Genomic DNA, 16,268 nt, shown 5'->3' with positions numbered 1-16,268 from the left:
TGTTTTAGTGACACAAAAATTAAATGCTCACAATCAAACTGAAGGCCCTAAAAATAAAAGTGGGCAGATTCACATTTATGCACTGGCTGCTTTGTACTGCCTTACTGGTACAAGGCAGCCGTGAGCCTTGTTTAACCAACCCGTTAAACTAAAGTAGCACAAAGAAGCCAGATCATATTGGTGAATCTGGACCAAAAATATTTAAGCTGCTTACATTTAGATCAGGCCAATAAATGCCAATTGTTTTTCATGCAAAATTGACATTTTCTTTTATATTTCTTGTAAAAAAAAAAAAACGACAATTGGCACTTTCAATCCCGCCCTTCCTCACCCCCACCAAAAAAAACCCCAACTTAAAATGGAATGGTACCAAGTACCTCGCAAGATGACAAAAAACGTTTGTGTATTTTAGTAAAACTGAAGAACTGAATTCTGGAAGGCTAAAGAAATCCAAAGCACTTACCACATGGTGTAAGATGCAGTGGAGGAGATGAACAGTTTGTCAAAATGCTAACTTTGAATTTTGATTTACAAAGGATCTCATCTGATAACGTTGTTGTGACACTCCAAATCTTCCCAGTATTTGTTGTCAAATCAAAAGCAGGATATGCGTCTCTGATTCTGAAGAGAACAAATGATAAGTTGATATTTTTCAGCTCTCCTGTCACTTGAGACAAAACTACCACAATATGCCAAAAACAATAGTATAGTTAGATATTAAGAAAAAAATTATATGCTGATGCTATGAACAAATCTACTTCTGTCAGATATCTTGGTGAGATAACTGCTGCCTATTTCATGTTTTATTAAATAAGAGAACCACTGGTAAAATCGCCATCAATTACAGTATGCAATATTATGAACAGAATCACTGTGTGGGTCTAATCCTAATCCTACTAAAGTCAAAGGGAGTTTAGCCAGAGACGTCACTGTATTGTGATCAAAATAATTTCACCATGGTGCAATGAGTGTATTCTGCCCATTTATTCATGTCCGAATAATGGTGACATCATAGCAGAATTTTTGGAAGCCTTCTCAATCCATTGCTAAATTTCAAGCACTCAGCAAGGTGACCCTCCAGTGATTTGCCACACAGCATTCATCCATTTCCTCACTGGTTGCTGTCTATTATGATTCCCTCCTTCCCCTTCCATCTCTGTACCTAATAGGACCAAAGTATATACATTTGCGACTGTGATTTCTGATATCAGGGTCTGCTTCTCTCCAACAATATTTCTAACAGAGAAAAAAAGATGAATGCCTATCTGCAGGATATGCAAGAAAAAGTCTTCACCACATTTCAAAAGCTGCAATTTTCTTCTTGTCAGAAGCATTAACTTCTCAAGATTCACATCTATAATGTCCTAAAGCCAGACATTTGGCTGGTCATTCGCCTGCACTTCCACCAATGTAGTGTGTGCCATCGTATGCCAGCGATGCCCCTCTGCTGTGTGCATCGGCCGGGCTGGGCAGTCTCTGGGGAAGGGGATGGATGGACACGGGTCGGACGTTGGGAGTGGCAGTGTACGGGGACCTGTGGGAGGGCACTTCGGCCTCCCTGGCCACACAGTGGCGGATCTTGGGGTGGCCGTCCTACAGCGGGAGGGCTTTAGGACCAGACTTCAAAGAGAAACTGCTGAGCTCCAGTTCATCTGCAAATTTGACACCATCAGCTCAGGACTAAACAAAGACTGTGAATGGCTTGCCAATTACAGAACCAGTTTCTCCTCCCTTGGTTTTCACACCTCAACTGCTAGAACAGGGCCTCATCCACCCTGATTGATCTAACCTCGTTATCTCTAGCTTGCTTCTTGCTTGCTTATATATATACCTGCCCCAGGAAATTTCCACCACTTGCATCCGAAGAAGTGGGTATTCACCCACAAAAGCTCATGCTGCAAAACGTCTGTTAGTCTATAAGGTGCCACAGGATTCTTTGCTGCTAAATTCATCTACTGCCTCTACAGCTTGTCTATTAATCCTGATGCCCACTTGCATTTCATTTTTGTTAATCATGTCAAGGTACAAGCACTTTGTTTTCCATTGCTTACAGGAATAGTCCATATTCCACACAAACTATTTTCATAGACTCCAACATTCATTGCATTGGTGGTTGTAGAAAAGAGGGTCATGTCATCAACATACCTGAGGTTAGCTAAGATGTTCACTAATGGAAATCCCAGCTCCTTCCACTTTGTCAAAACCATCCAAGGCTCATTTCATAATAAATCCTGTGTACATATGTTAGAGGCTTGGAGACTAAATACATGGTTGCCTCACACCTTGCCCAGTGGAAAACCACTCACCATTGCCTACTGCTGTTTGCACTGCAGTCTGTTGGTGGTGGTAGAGACTTGTAATAAATTCAATAAGATGCTTTGTCTGCCAAAGATACAAACTGTCATGTTGGATGGTGTCAACTTTTGAGTAGCCAATTAAGCACGTAATCAATGGGTGATTATACTCACTGCATTTTTCAATGAGACTATGGATATTTGCTATTTGATCATATGTGACTTGGCCCTTTCATAAACCAGCTTTTTGTGGTGGTATTCGTGCTTCTATTTTTTGTTGCATGTGATCCTGGATTATATAGAGCAGCATTTTGCCTGCATGCAACATCAAGGAGATGTATAATCGTTACTACATTCTATTATGCCTCCCCCTTTTTTGGTAAGGGCATAGAAATTCCCTTTGTCCATTCTCCTGGCCAATTTCCAGTCATCTGTACATCATTATATGTTTTCCATATATAATCAGTACCACATATGCCAATCACTTTTTAACAATTCTTGTCTACCTCTGGTGTTTCCCAGTCTTCATTTTTGTAATAGCACACACCACTTACTCTCACAGGGTTAATGGCTCATTCTCTCTTTTCTGTTGTCCTGTATCATAGGTGGCTCTGGTGAGGCATATAGATTGGCACCATAATCTCTCCACCTGCATTTAATACCATCACCCTTACTGAGGACTCTGCCATCATGATCTTTTATTAGGTTTGATCACAGGGTAAGCCTTTTGGTAAGAAGCCTTACCACTGTAAACAGAATTTTGTGTTATTATTCTCTTTACAATTTCCAAGTTCCATAGATTTTGCTCTTACATATTCACTCTTGTCTTCTATTAAAGCAATGTTCTTAATGACAGATTTCTAAGGAGATCGTGTAACCAGCTTTGGGCACATAAACTTACAGATACTAAGGCCTCAGCAAAGACTGAATACAGCTAGTCAAAACATTTTCTGTGCAAAATCAGACACAAAAAATTGTATGTTTTCAACCAGGTCTAGGATCAAACCTGGAACCTTCATCACCAAAAATATAGGCTTCTCTTATTTAAGTTTAAGGAAACTCCTGTAGATGCTTATAGGAAACCTGTTCTAGTCACCAAATCAAGTCACTAAAGGGAAATCTGATACTATGTAAGTGCATTATATACTGCCTCTTCTTCCAATTACCAGAGGTCAATTTCAAGTCCCCTTTGGTGTGCCATTGAAACCTAGAGACATCATGGTTCTCAGCTGGGATTGAAAATAATAAAAATATGATGATATACCTATCTCATAGAACTAGAAGTACTAGTTTTTGTCCCAAATCCCCAAGTGGCCCCCTCAAAGATTGAACTCACAATCCTGGGTTTTAGCAGGCCAATGCTCAAACCACTGAGCTATCCCTCCTCCCCAATATGCTATATTGCATCAGATAGGAGTACATATCCTACCAATTGAGGTTTTACATTTCACTAAATTGACCTGCATTTTAGTAACTAAAATCAAATATTCTTTAGTAAGCACATTACATTCTTTTGTGTTCAAGCAGCATGCTGTATCTTGATTTGGCAGCATTTTATATCGTCTTTGATTACAGTACATTTTGTGGCATAGTTCTCTGTATAAATCTCTTCATTATACGATTATTTCTAATATTACATCTCAGAGCTGTTTCCTAACTCATTTAAACACCAGTATGAACTCTGCTTTTATTGCATACACGTTCCTATAATATTGGGGGTGTGTGTGTGAGAAATCTAGGTTTCCAAAGCTAATTATACAATGAAGTAGTGCATTACTTATAACGAAAAGCTAGCGAACATGGTAGCTCAGTGGTCTAATGGAAAGTCACACTACCTACAGTACATGTGCTAGATTTATACTAGAAACAGAATTCATTATTCTATAAAAGGGCTGTTTCGTGACTATGTGAAAGTAGTTGCCTGTGTAGCTTCGTTTGTGGATCATGAACACATCACAATTTCCACGCTCACAAGCTTCACCCTTGTAAGCTATCTCCGTATAGATGACAAGGATTGAATGCTGGAGACTTAATTACCCTCTCACCCCTAAATCAGGGCTGAGGTACAGAGGCTTGGCAACCTGAGGAAAATCTGTATTGCTTGCTGCCCATGCTGTACATAAATAGAGGACTATCATTTCCAGGGGGTTGATCCTGAAAGATGCTGAGCATTCCTCTGGGGTGCAGTGCATACTCCGCTCCTGATGAAGTCAGTAGGAGTTAAAGAAATTCAACACCTCATCGCAGTGAACCTTGAGACTGTCAATTTGGTATCTTTCACTAGTGTCAAATTCATTTGAAAAAGGATTCTGAAACTATCCGTGGAAGAACATTTGCTAAAGCCTGTTCCATAACTGTACCAAGAAACCTGGTAAAGAGATTATGGAAACTGCTTTAAAGTTGATACAATGAAATGTTTCAATTATGGGTTGCCACCTGTACAAATATTACCTGGAGAAAAATATAATGGGTTTCTATTTGAGTTACTAGCTGGAGCTGTAAGTTTGCATGATGTAGAGTTTGAATTAGATATTTTGCCTGATTTATAAAACCTGACAGTTACTAAGATTCTTTAGGGACTTGGGGGAAGCTCAGTAAGACTGAATGGGTTAGTTGTGTGCAAATCTAATTGAGATTTTTCTTGGTCTTTTCCTTGGTGTGATATCTCCTGAGGATGAGTTCTTATTTTGATAAAACAAAAAGAAAGGGTTTGCCACGGACACACATAAAACAAGCTATGGCCAAGTAGAAACAGCTTCATTTCTATTAATCTTCCTATACAGCGTTAATCTTCCTAACACTGTAAATAAACTCATTAATTCAGAAAATCAATAGGAGGCTTTTCCTGTAATTGGAGTGGAAAGTTAAATGCACAATGTTTGGACAGAACAATCTGAGTTTCTGACAGGAAAGTATGTCATGTGGCATATGCCTTCATGAATCTGATGCTATTAGAATGGGGCTTGGAGTCAGACTGATGCACTATGAAAAAAGGGAAACAGTGAAATCTCTGATGCAGCATGTTTGGGGGATGGACAACCTCCCCATGGAGCTAAAAATATATTCAGCTAATTTCAGAGCCATTAAAATGAATTAGAAAGACATTTTTATACAGACAGGTCTTGAAAGGCCTTGCAAAAAACTGACTCAATATCTAAATGTAAATGGATTATAATATATATTTATATACCTAAAATGGTTCTCTGGGGGAAAAATAGTATGTGACCATGTTACTAAAGACTTTATCATAATAAATACAAATATTGGGACTCAACTGAGGTTGTATAGGCAACTTTCAATCTTATATTTCTTAATGTTCTTGTTTTTTAAAAAAAAATGAATTTTCTAGTTGTTTTTTTTTTAAAAGAAAACTGAAAGAAAGAAGAAAAATTCTATCATATGGGATGGTAACAGCCCAACTCTATCACTCAGCAGGGTTGGAACACTAAGGTAGTACTTGGCAGCAATAATAGCCCATTATCCTCTAAGTGGAACATCCACTGGAGTGGAATGTAACACAGTTTGTCAGTGGGTTACACAGTTGTTTTCTAGACAAAAGTGGAATGTTAGGTATCAGGATTCTGAGGTTCTATCCCCAGCTTTGGGAGAGGAGTGCCTGGACATTAATGAATGGCTTGTGCTCAATAATCAGTGCTTATCAATGGAACAGATGAAATTTGAACTCATGAAATTCAGGCTCCCAGCCCAGTGCACCTTTACTAAGACCAGAGGGTATTTTGCTGAAGGAAATTAGGTAAGCAGGCAGGCACCTAACTGCAGGCATGGCAATATATGCAGTGCAGATGTCCCTTAATTTTCTAAACAGTTCAAGTGCCAATTCTGCTCTATTATCCATGTGCAGATGGTAATTATCCAAAACTTTAAAACTTGGCCAAAACAGAGTTTTCATGAGGGCAGCAAATAACACTTCTCCTGTATCAGGACTATCTCCCAGCCAACTTTCAATTTCCTGCCCCAAACCCCAGAGGCATTAAAGCTGGTCAAAGAAGTGGGATGAAACATCTTTTATGTTCAATACACTGAAAAACATCAACTTTGAAGAGGTCAATTTACTTCTTAGTAATAAAGAGGGTGGCAAGGACAGAAAATATTTTTTCTACTACACTTGCTCGTTCATATTAATCTCTAAACCAAAATTAAGAGTTTTTCCATATTTAAAGACATTGAAATTATGGTATTGTTCAGAATTGTAGAAATAATCATCCAATTAATATTAGCGAGATAAATGTCATAGTTGGTTGAATAAAGTTTTTTCATTACTTACTTCTTCACTCCATTGCAAAAGGAGGCAATACTTTCATTACTCCCTTGATCCACTTCAACCAGCTGGATAGACCAACCTGCAAACTAAAAATACCAAAATTAAACGCATTCCCCCTTCTCCCCTCCCGACTCCCAGGCTTGCTGAGTGAAATAGCTGTTTCACAGCACCAAGCGCTGGGACGGAGGCAGGAGAAGCAAGATGCAGCAGCACACTCAGGGGAGGAGGTGGAGGTGAGCTGGGGCTGGGGGGCATGGCAGGGAGCTGCCGGTGGATGCTGAGCACCCACCAATTTTTCCCCATGGGTGCTCCAGCCCCAGAACACCCACGGAGTTGGCACCTATGGGTGCAGGGCTGGAGCACATCAATAATAGGGCTGAAGTATAGTTGGCGTAGGGCATGGACAAGGCTGAAATGGCCATGAACAAGTCTAGGACAAGGTTGGGGCAGGAATAGCAACTGGATCAAGGGAAGGCTGGAAGCCTAGGAAGTTTAACATTGTGTAGAAGCACAAAGGTTCCTGGCTGAGTACTGCTATTGCACAGATTAACTTGAAGCTCTGGCAGGGTCAATGAAATTCCTGTGCCTGGGGGTCATATTACCTGGGCCCTGACCTGGCATAGGCTGCTGCAGCAAACCTGAGTGCTGACTCACTGCAGGCTCTGCTTAAGGGATAAGTCACCGTAGCTGAGTTGCTGCAGCGTCCCTGAGCCACAAGTTACTGCAGGCTCTGTTGGGGAGTCATGGCAGCTGCGTGAGCAGCCCTGGCCTGCCTGCAGGTTTGCATCATACGTAACTTTGTCAGACTTTAAAAGTTGAGGCTGAAATTTTCCATGCTGTCTTTGTGCCTCACTCTGATTCCCCCCCCCTCCCCCCCCAAAAAAAAGTTTCAGCCAAAATGGTTCAGTTATTTCCAAAAATGAATTAGGGAAAAATACATTTTGTCCATGTTAAAAAATTCTCAAGACTGTTTCTTTAAGAAGCACGTGCGACTACATGCTTTTGAGCAGAGACTTGACATGTGGCAGGGAGATGATCTTTTGCTGTTCCCATGGAAATCTGCCCACATTTGGCCAAGTTAGAAGCCTTAGAAAAATCTCAGTTTGCACATGCTGAGTGCAGAATTCAACAGCTGATATCTCTGAAGATTCCATCCTCAATGAGAATGCTCCATCCTCTCACATCAGCTACATGTGACCAGAACGCATATGCACTGGTCTCACAGAGTGAATGAGCATGTTCCACTCTGAGAATGCAAAGGCAAAGATGGACTTTCCTAGCATCACTTCTCCTAGCTGCAGCTACTGTTTGCAATGTGCTTTGTGGACCTCCAGGCGGAAAGGCACCAAATAAATTAGAAATTGTTAATTCGCCCTTTTTAAAACTACCATCAAATCCCTGTGCAGTCAACCACAGTCTTATGAGGAATAGATTTTCTTCAGCCTGTAAACACCAGAGAGAGGCACAAACCACAATCTCCAGACCTTGGTGTGATTCTTAGCTTTTGTGAAGTGGTCTGAAGTGGAGTCTTGACTGAGGTCTATAATAAGTCAACTTTACTCACCCAAGGTCTGATCCTGCAAGGTGTTCAGCACCTTCTGCTTTGAGTAAGGTCAAGAGATGCTCAGCACTTTGCAGCATCATACCCTAGCTATCTGAAAAGGGTCACTGTAGAGTGATATGAAGTACTTCTCCCCACATGTATCTGGATACTTCAGGATTCCCAAAATATTTCAGAATGCTGACCAAGAGGTAGGTGGGGAGGGTCACCATTATGAGGAAGGGAAATGTATGAGGTTGTGGAAAGGAAAGAGTGAAGACAGGAGGGACAACATCAGAGAGGGAAATGGAGAGCTGGAAGACAAGGAAATTAACACCCTCTCCCCTGCCCCTCCAATATCCCTGAATGGACCACTGAGCACTTGAAGGAAGGCAAGAGAAAGAAAAACACTTGGTTCAAAAAGACAAACAAGAGCCAGAGAGTATCATCAAAGGATCTGACTTCTGAAGACCTGTTCAGTTACAGTAAAAGGTATTTATTTTAAAAATACACATACATAAAAGCAAGCAGAGTGGGGTCAAAATAGTCATTGTGCCAAATCTCAGGATTAGAACAAGTCAGCTTGAACAGAGATAGAGATAGTAAATTTGGCCACACAGCAAAACAGATTCAGCATAATGCCCTGCTATTACAGATCTTTTGTTACCTCTGTAATAAGCCCACCCTACAATACTTTGCTCTACCATTTGCTCTACAGTAGTAACAGTCCAATGATCGAAACAATGTTAGTGGTCCAAAAGCACACTACTATAATATACACCACTGGAGCATTTTGGACCACAGAGCAGATCCTCAGCTAGTCCAAACTGGTCTAGTTCCATTAGAATCAATGGAGTTAAACCAATTACATCAGTAGAGAAACTGGTTCCATTACTTTAAAAAATGAAGCAGTCTTTTTTAATGGGCAGATGGGAGAGATATGACCACACATTTAAGTGTAAGTTCGGTAAGCCACAAGTAAGAGGGGACAGATCTAGCCAACATAAAATTCTTATTAGTCAGACTAAGCAGTCTCCTTTCCCTTTTAAAGTGATTTCTTATGGGCTGCTTGGTTCTCTTCTGACTGAAAAGACAGATTATTCTACAAAGAAAGTAAAATTTAGAAGCTTTCCTCCCAACTAATCATCAAGAAGAGTCAATGTACTGTTTATTTATAAAGGTAGCTTCCTCTTTAACATATAAAAGCATTACAGGAAAAACTGAGTGCCAAGAAAAAAAATATTTGCTGCCTGATTACCCACTGCCTCGCCTCATGTGTAGTTATTCAGAACTTGCTCCAAAAGCCCATTAAAATCAATGGAATTCTTTCAATTGGCTTCAATGGGCCTGATCCAAAGCCCATTGACATGTGCAGAATGAGTGCCATTTCTCACCCACTTCACACAGGTGTGGGTGAGTACACAAGATGTAAGACAGGGGACAGTCAAAACCAAGGTATTTAAGTCTTTCAACCATACAAATTTGGCACATACCTCTGTGCTGTCTGCAGAGCTGACGCTGGGCCAGACAGGTCCAGTGGTGAATTCTCTAGGAAGGTTTGTTAAGTATGTTTCCCCAGAGCTCACGAGGAAAGATTTACTGTCATTTCTCCTTTTATCTTTCATTCCTTGTCTGCTTGCATTGTCGTCTGAGAAAATGGGATATTGATAGTCTATATGTTCAAAGCCTATATAGAAATTCAGATTTTTATTCTCTTTCTCCACATCTGACCCAAATTCATCTGCAGTTGGACTCAAGTTATTTCTTCCATGTGGACAATAGTCATAAAGTGTTCCAATGGGGTATGTGGGATAGGAATTCTCAACTGAGAGGTCACTACATCCGGATAGCAAAGAAGGTCTGAAGCCAATTGTTGGTGGCACCCTGACTTGCTGCCAGTGAGAGGTGGGGCTTCCAAAGTAAGGATCCCTATGAGGAATTTGAGGTGGATTTACTCCATATAAATGTTCTTCTGCTGCATCCAAGAAAAACTCATTTTCTTCAAGGTCACGTGAATATGCTGGACCATAAAAGGGTATTTCACTGCCGCCTTCACCAACTATTTGATCAACTCCTAGACTGACCTGGCTATCAGGATTAAAATGATACATTGAGTAAGACGCTTGGTCCTCAGATTGTCCTTCTTGTAACTCATCTTGCGTCAAAGGCATTTTCCAAAAGTATGCCATGCTTCTTTAGCCCATCAATCTTAGTAACACTCAGGAGATTTGCCACAGTTTCAAAGTCACAATGAGTAACACTGCAGAATTTGAGCTTTATATTCACTGGAACAAAACAAAATGAAACCAGCTAAAATGAATTTAATGCGCTGTAAGTTGTACATGTAAATGGCATTCATTTTAGAGTTCTCTCCATAGGGTATAAGATCCTCTCTCTTATCCGGTACCTAGAGTGAAACCCACCATATGAAACAGATGGAGAATGGTCCTTGGTTTCTGGACTGTTGAATAATATTTGTGGTCATTAAAACCAAAGATGCCCATTTCTGTAGTCTCCAAATAAATAATTTTAAATTCCTTATTATTTTTACAGTTGAATAGCACATTTTATGGTCAATATGGGGGGAGATTTTTTCAAAGGTACAAAAGAGAGTTAGCTGTCTAATTCTCTTTTGTGCCCTTGAAAACCTCCCCTTATAATATCCATTTTATAGAGGTGTATTTTGAGGCACAAAGAGGTTAATTGACTTGGCCAAGGTCATACTGCACATCAATGGACACAGTATCATACTCTTCTGTAGTCACTATGCACAATTTGGAGTTTATTATATAAATCAAGGCAAATATCAGTTAGCCAATTTAGCCTCCCCCACCATATGACATTTAATTAGAATGAGATCAGAAACAAGACCAGTAAACATATATTGACCTCTAAGCATGTACATGTGTTCATAAAAAGGTGTGCAGTTAAATTGGCTATGCAACTATTTTGAGTCCTGGGGTTGCAGGGGGCACAACAGCAAAAGCAGTGTGTCTTCAAAACTTCAGAGTGCAAATGGCAGGGAACAGCAGCTACCACAAGCTATATACAATTGTGTTCCTTACTTTTTCAAATAGAAGAAATAAAACCCATTTGATTTAATAATGTAATGACTATTTATACCCTTCCTTTCAGAATAGAAATACTATTGAAACGAAAAGATCTCTTGTAAATTGCTGAGGCTGAAAACCACAGTTTTTCAATATGCTGCTAAAATCTATAATGTATTAGCTTAGATGATAATGCTATGCACTGAAATCTATATTACAGTAGAGGTATTCAACATAACTTTTTTATTATTATTTTGATGAAACTCTATCTTGACTCAGACTACTCACCCATAATCAGAAGGAAAAGGAGGATGAAAATTGGATTTTGTGATATGGAAACCTCCAAGACCTGCTGTCACAGCTCCAGGGTTAGCTGTACCTTTGATCCTCGGTCTTTCCTTGAGCACCCCTCTCAAGGGACAGACCCAGCATACGCACTTCTCTCAGACTGGAATCCTGCAAGTCACCCCATTTTTAGAGTGGGTCTCTTGGCTACAGCACCCATTTACCAATCATGTTTCCACATCAGGTCCAACTGGACGTGACCTCTGCAATAGATTTCTCTTCAGGAGCTGTGCACAGTGGGTAAATGCAAGAACACCAAACAGTGTCTTCAAAAAAAGTGTCTATCTATCTGATTATAGCAATCAGAAAGAAAGGGATTAACATAACAAAAAGACCTACATGCATATTGTCTTACTTAAGGCTTAATGTGCATTATAGAGTTAGGATGACATAAAGTAGCTTATGTTGACCTAACTATATCAATGTGTATAGCCTTGCTCCTGTTGATTTAAGTGCCTTACTACACCAGCATAACTACTACACCAGCATAACAACTCCATCTCCATGAGAAGCATAGGGCTTCTATCGGCGGGACGCAGTGTCTGTGTAGACAATGAGTTTCTTACATTGGCTGTTGGCTGGGCTCTCCACTCCCCGCTGGAGCCCTGCTGCTCTCCAGACTCCTGGCTCCCCGCTTCCTGCCAGGAGTACGGCAACTGACCAGATTCTAGGAGTGGATCTGGTCATTGGAGGTGAGAAGCCCCGGGGGGCAGCTGGGCTCCCGGCAGGGAACTGTGTGGAGCTGAGAGCCCTGGCTCTCAGCCCCGTACAGTGACCCTCTTCGGTCCGTGGGGTGCTCCTGGTGAGGACGCGCAGCACTGACTGAAGGAGGGTAGTGTGGACATCCAACATAGGTCAACTTAAGATTGTAGTGTAGACATGCCCTATGTCTTGAGAGAAATGATAGGCTTAGGTAGGCCTGATCCATCCCTGGTAGTATCTCCTCAGTCTTCTGGGGGGGAACATTTTACCTATTTCCCTGAAGACCTTGTCTGTGCATCAGGATTGAGGATTTTGACAGTTTCCAACTGCTTTGTTTAAAAATTTCTCACCTGGAGGGCCCTGGCTCAGTCCTAAAATCGGGGGTGTTTGTGCCCCTCCCTAACTCCCACTCCCCCCAGGCAGAAACAAAACAAGAAGAGGCCTTGACACCTGTATTTTCAGATAAGAACCTGTGACTGGGGCTGTCTAAAGACATTGACTTTAGGTTCCTGTAGATGTGCAACCTACATGCAGGATTGAGTTACCTCTTTGCACCCATGTAGCAGACATCATGCTAGTAATCAAATAGTAACCAAATCAAATAGACAAAGGTTCACATAATATCTATTAATTATATGTGTATCTTATACCTCTTACTCACCAGAATTTAATTTGTAGTCTGATTAGGATTTGACAATTGAATTACCTATACAAAATTTATCAGTGTGTTACTAAGCAATAGAGCAGTTACTGAAGGAAAGTGATCTCTGTGACAGAGCTGGTTGAATTTTGTGATTAAAAACCCTTTGAAGTTGTGAGGGAGGGGAAACCACTTCTTTTTTAAATCCACCTTTTTCTAATGGGGAAAAAAAAAGTCTTTTCCTCTTCTTTTCATTTTACAAACCTCCTTCCCTCTGCTTTTTTGAAGGGGGGGAGAAGAGAGAGAGTAAGGAAAAGAGAAATGGGAAAAATGTTAAGATCAAAATAATGCCCCCCAAAATTGAAAAATTTTCATTTTTTCCCAACCAGAAAATTTAATGAAAAATTTTAAATTAAATATAAATTTCTCATTTTCCCATCCCCCCGCCCCTCAAAAATATATATTTACTTTGAAGTGTACTGCGGGAACAAAAAATACTACAAATACTTCTTTTTAAGCTCTAAACATTTCCAAACGTTTCCTTTTTTTCTCAGCAGTATGAACAACTTAAATGATGATGCGCTGTGGCATAAATGTTTAATGGCATGTCCTTGCAATGATCAGCATAACTCCTTCATGGCTTTGTCTCTCAAGCCCAATGTAGCTACTCATATCCCATGCAATAAAGATTTTATATCCATACCACTGCATCATGTATTCTCTCTCTCATAAAGAGATAGAGATAGATAAATATCTATCTCCTTCATTTTAGCCTTTGTGCTGCTCAGGAGGTTTCATGCTAACAAATCCTGCAATGTTGAAACCAGTGTAAGTATTGTGCTAGAGTATGGAGACGGTGTAGCCACTTCTGCATTCCTACTGTTCTCACTGGGCAGACAGTCCCTTGGGATCACTGCAATCTTATTTAAGTTAGAGCCAACATGAGGATGATGGAGCCCAAGAAACCCTGCGCTAGGAATGTTGCCAAAACAGGTAGGGAATCATCTACATGACAAACCTCTACTCTGCTGCAACAAGCACAGACCTGATTCATTATGTATTATTAACACATAAGGTATAAATGCTGTATATATACACACTATGTATCGATAGAGTAGACAACTGTAGACCAGTAGTTATTAGCCATTTAGACTGGAATTTCAGCTTGCCATATCCTGTGTCCTATTGAGGTCCTCTCTGTGCCTTTCAGGAAGTGCTCAGTTTCTGGGAGGGTCAGGCTCAATATTTGGACTACACGGACTCTCACTCAAATCCTTGTCCAAAGTAGGACGGGTCCTTCATTACTGTTGGTTCTAACTTGTATTACAGTAACAGCACTGACAATGCCAAATGTTCAAGAAGTCTGAGCCCGTCCCTGCCCCTGAACAAGATTTTTTAAAAGAAGAAGTTTGACATTCATTTTATTCACCTTCTGTTTTTTTGAGTTTCTATGGTTCATGTTTTTTTAAGCTGTGCAACCATGAGGACTAGACACTTCCTTTTTCTTTTAAGATGAAAGCTGAGGTTCTCACATAATTGCCTTGCTCCAGTAACTGGGATTTTAAGAAGAAACCCTCCCCCAAATAAAATATCATGGAATTGGTGATAAAAAAAATAAATCACAAGAATTGCAGCACTGTGTAATGTCCACAATGTGCTAAGCACTTTCCAAACATTCAGATACTTTCCTTACTCTGAAGAGCTGATGGCAGAATCATTATACACATCTGAAACTCATGCATTTTGGGCTCAATCCTTCAATTCTGCTTGAACACGGGAATGCAATATTAGGCATTTTGCTAACCTATATGTATATTTGTTACAGCCTCTTACCTGAAACGCTTAGTTGTTTGGAAGCACATACGATGTCTTATTTCTTTGTACTTCACAGACATACACAGATGAACTACATGGTTTCAATTTCAAGGAGGCGTGAGCGTTCATTCCTGTTTAACAAGTTTAGTTTGTTGATGACTATTTCCCATTTATTCCTCCAGGGAAATTTCAAATGATAATAAGGAGAAATGGGATGCACTTTTGTCTGTTGCCTTTCACATTATTCGTTTTAAAGGTACTGGTGAATGAAATTACACTGTTAATTATACTACAGACAAAAGACAATTCCTTCCTAACTGAAAGGATTTGGAAGCTATTCTATACCGAAATAAGATTAGGAAATTTCACTAGTCTCCACCTTCAGTAAGGTCACACACAACTTTTAGGGTAACATACATCCCTGTTATTACACACAGTGAAATGCTACACAGGGAAGAGGGGTTGCTTGGCACAAGAAGCAGCCTGTGAGAATTTTGGGAGGCGATAACATGAGGTGCACAATTCCTGGGTAGGACGCAGCCTCTCTCTAAGGTGGCTTCCTGCTGCCCATGGTGCAGGTGGGGCAGGGCTAATTGGGCAACCTCCCTTCTGCTGGGGTATTTCCCAAGGACTGGTTAAGCGAAAGCTTTGCAGCCTCATTATTTGCTGAGTTGCTGTAAAGGGGTTGCAGTGGAGGAAAGAATAAACTGTGGGCTTATCACTAACACAGTCCCCTGCACTCAGGAAGCACAGGAACAGTTCAAGGCTAGTGCTGACAATGGTGCTAGCTTCCTCAAAGGGGTACAAGGTGAGTCATAACCCAACCATGCAGCCCTGCACACTAGCCAGAATATTTGGCCTCACGCAGGGGAGCCCAAGCTGTTCTCCATAAAAAGGGAGTATCAGAGGCTGTTCCATCCATAGTCCCCTCAGGGGGTTCCCAGAGTGATAATATGCCTCCACACTCCATGTTGCAGACCTGCACTTTGAAGGTAGAGACTATCTGGTTTAGGCGCCTATCCAGAATTCACATAAAACCAAGAGCTTAATCAACTCCATGATTCTTACATGCACGAAAGGATCTTTGCAGAGGGTGAGAGTGTGTTAGTAAAAACTAAACAGCATTTCAATTAGAAAAAGTCTTGCAGTATCCTTGAACACAATAGGATAAAATGCTTAAGGTTACTAATTATAGATATCCTATATCTGATAGCAACTGAATAGAATAAGAATTTGATAAACATGGGGAAAACTCTGCCCTATGTTTGTGGCTGTCACTGAAATCAATGGGACTTTAAATTTTGCCCTCCAGTAAATTCTTTCGTCTTTAGGAGCTAGGTAGTACATTAGTTCTTATATGTTCCCAAAGCCCTGAACTACCCTATGCATACCACAAACTGTTTTCTGGCATTTGTGTTGTATATATTACCAGTGGTTAAAGAAAAGAAAGATCACCAATTTTGGTGGCTGTTGTCACAGAACTTGACATTATGTGGTGGTGTGTCATGGCTAGCCAGAGCTGTGGTCAGTGGTGAAGAGTCCATAGTCATGGGATGGGAGTCAAGCATAGGCTGGGTCAGTTTACCAGGAGATCAGAAGC

The 16,268-nt window shown here is 40.6% G+C and overlaps 2 protein-coding genes across 4 annotated transcripts in view; both read right to left on the bottom strand.

Moving 5' to 3' along the window:
* Positions 1-2,207, bottom strand: part of LOC123345139 (phosphatidylinositol 4-phosphate 3-kinase C2 domain-containing subunit gamma-like) — a 270,359-nt gene extending 268,152 nt beyond the window's left edge. Inside the window, exons 1-2 of the mRNA XM_044981863.1 lie at positions 2,146-2,207; positions 464-621 (exon numbers count right to left, since the gene is read on the bottom strand). Of these exons, the coding sequence (XP_044837798.1) occupies positions 464-621; positions 2,146-2,207 (220 nt within the window). The remainder of the gene's footprint in view (positions 1-463; positions 622-2,145) is intronic.
* A 6,452-nt stretch (positions 2,208-8,659) lies between these two features.
* The window catches only part of LOC123356104 (phosphatidylinositol 4-phosphate 3-kinase C2 domain-containing subunit gamma-like), a 77,381-nt gene continuing 69,772 nt past the window's right edge, over positions 8,660-16,268 (bottom strand). For 2 of the 3 annotated variants that reach the window (XM_044999077.1, XR_006575284.1), the window contains one exon: positions 8,660-10,401. In XM_044999077.1, the coding sequence (XP_044855012.1) occupies positions 9,445-10,305 (861 nt within the window). In that variant the 5' untranslated portion in view covers positions 10,306-10,401 and the 3' untranslated portion in view covers positions 8,660-9,444. Of the gene's footprint in view, positions 10,402-11,454; positions 11,582-16,268 lie in introns of those variants that run through there. The other variant, XM_044999085.1, reaches the window with a different exon arrangement.

The sequence above is a fragment of the Mauremys mutica genome, chromosome 1, assembly GCF_020497125.1.
Source record: "Mauremys mutica isolate MM-2020 ecotype Southern chromosome 1, ASM2049712v1, whole genome shotgun sequence".
NCBI lineage: Eukaryota > Metazoa > Chordata > Testudines > Geoemydidae > Mauremys > Mauremys mutica.
The sequence above is the reverse complement of the archived record's forward strand: the minus strand, read 5'-3'. Positions and strand labels throughout refer to the sequence as shown.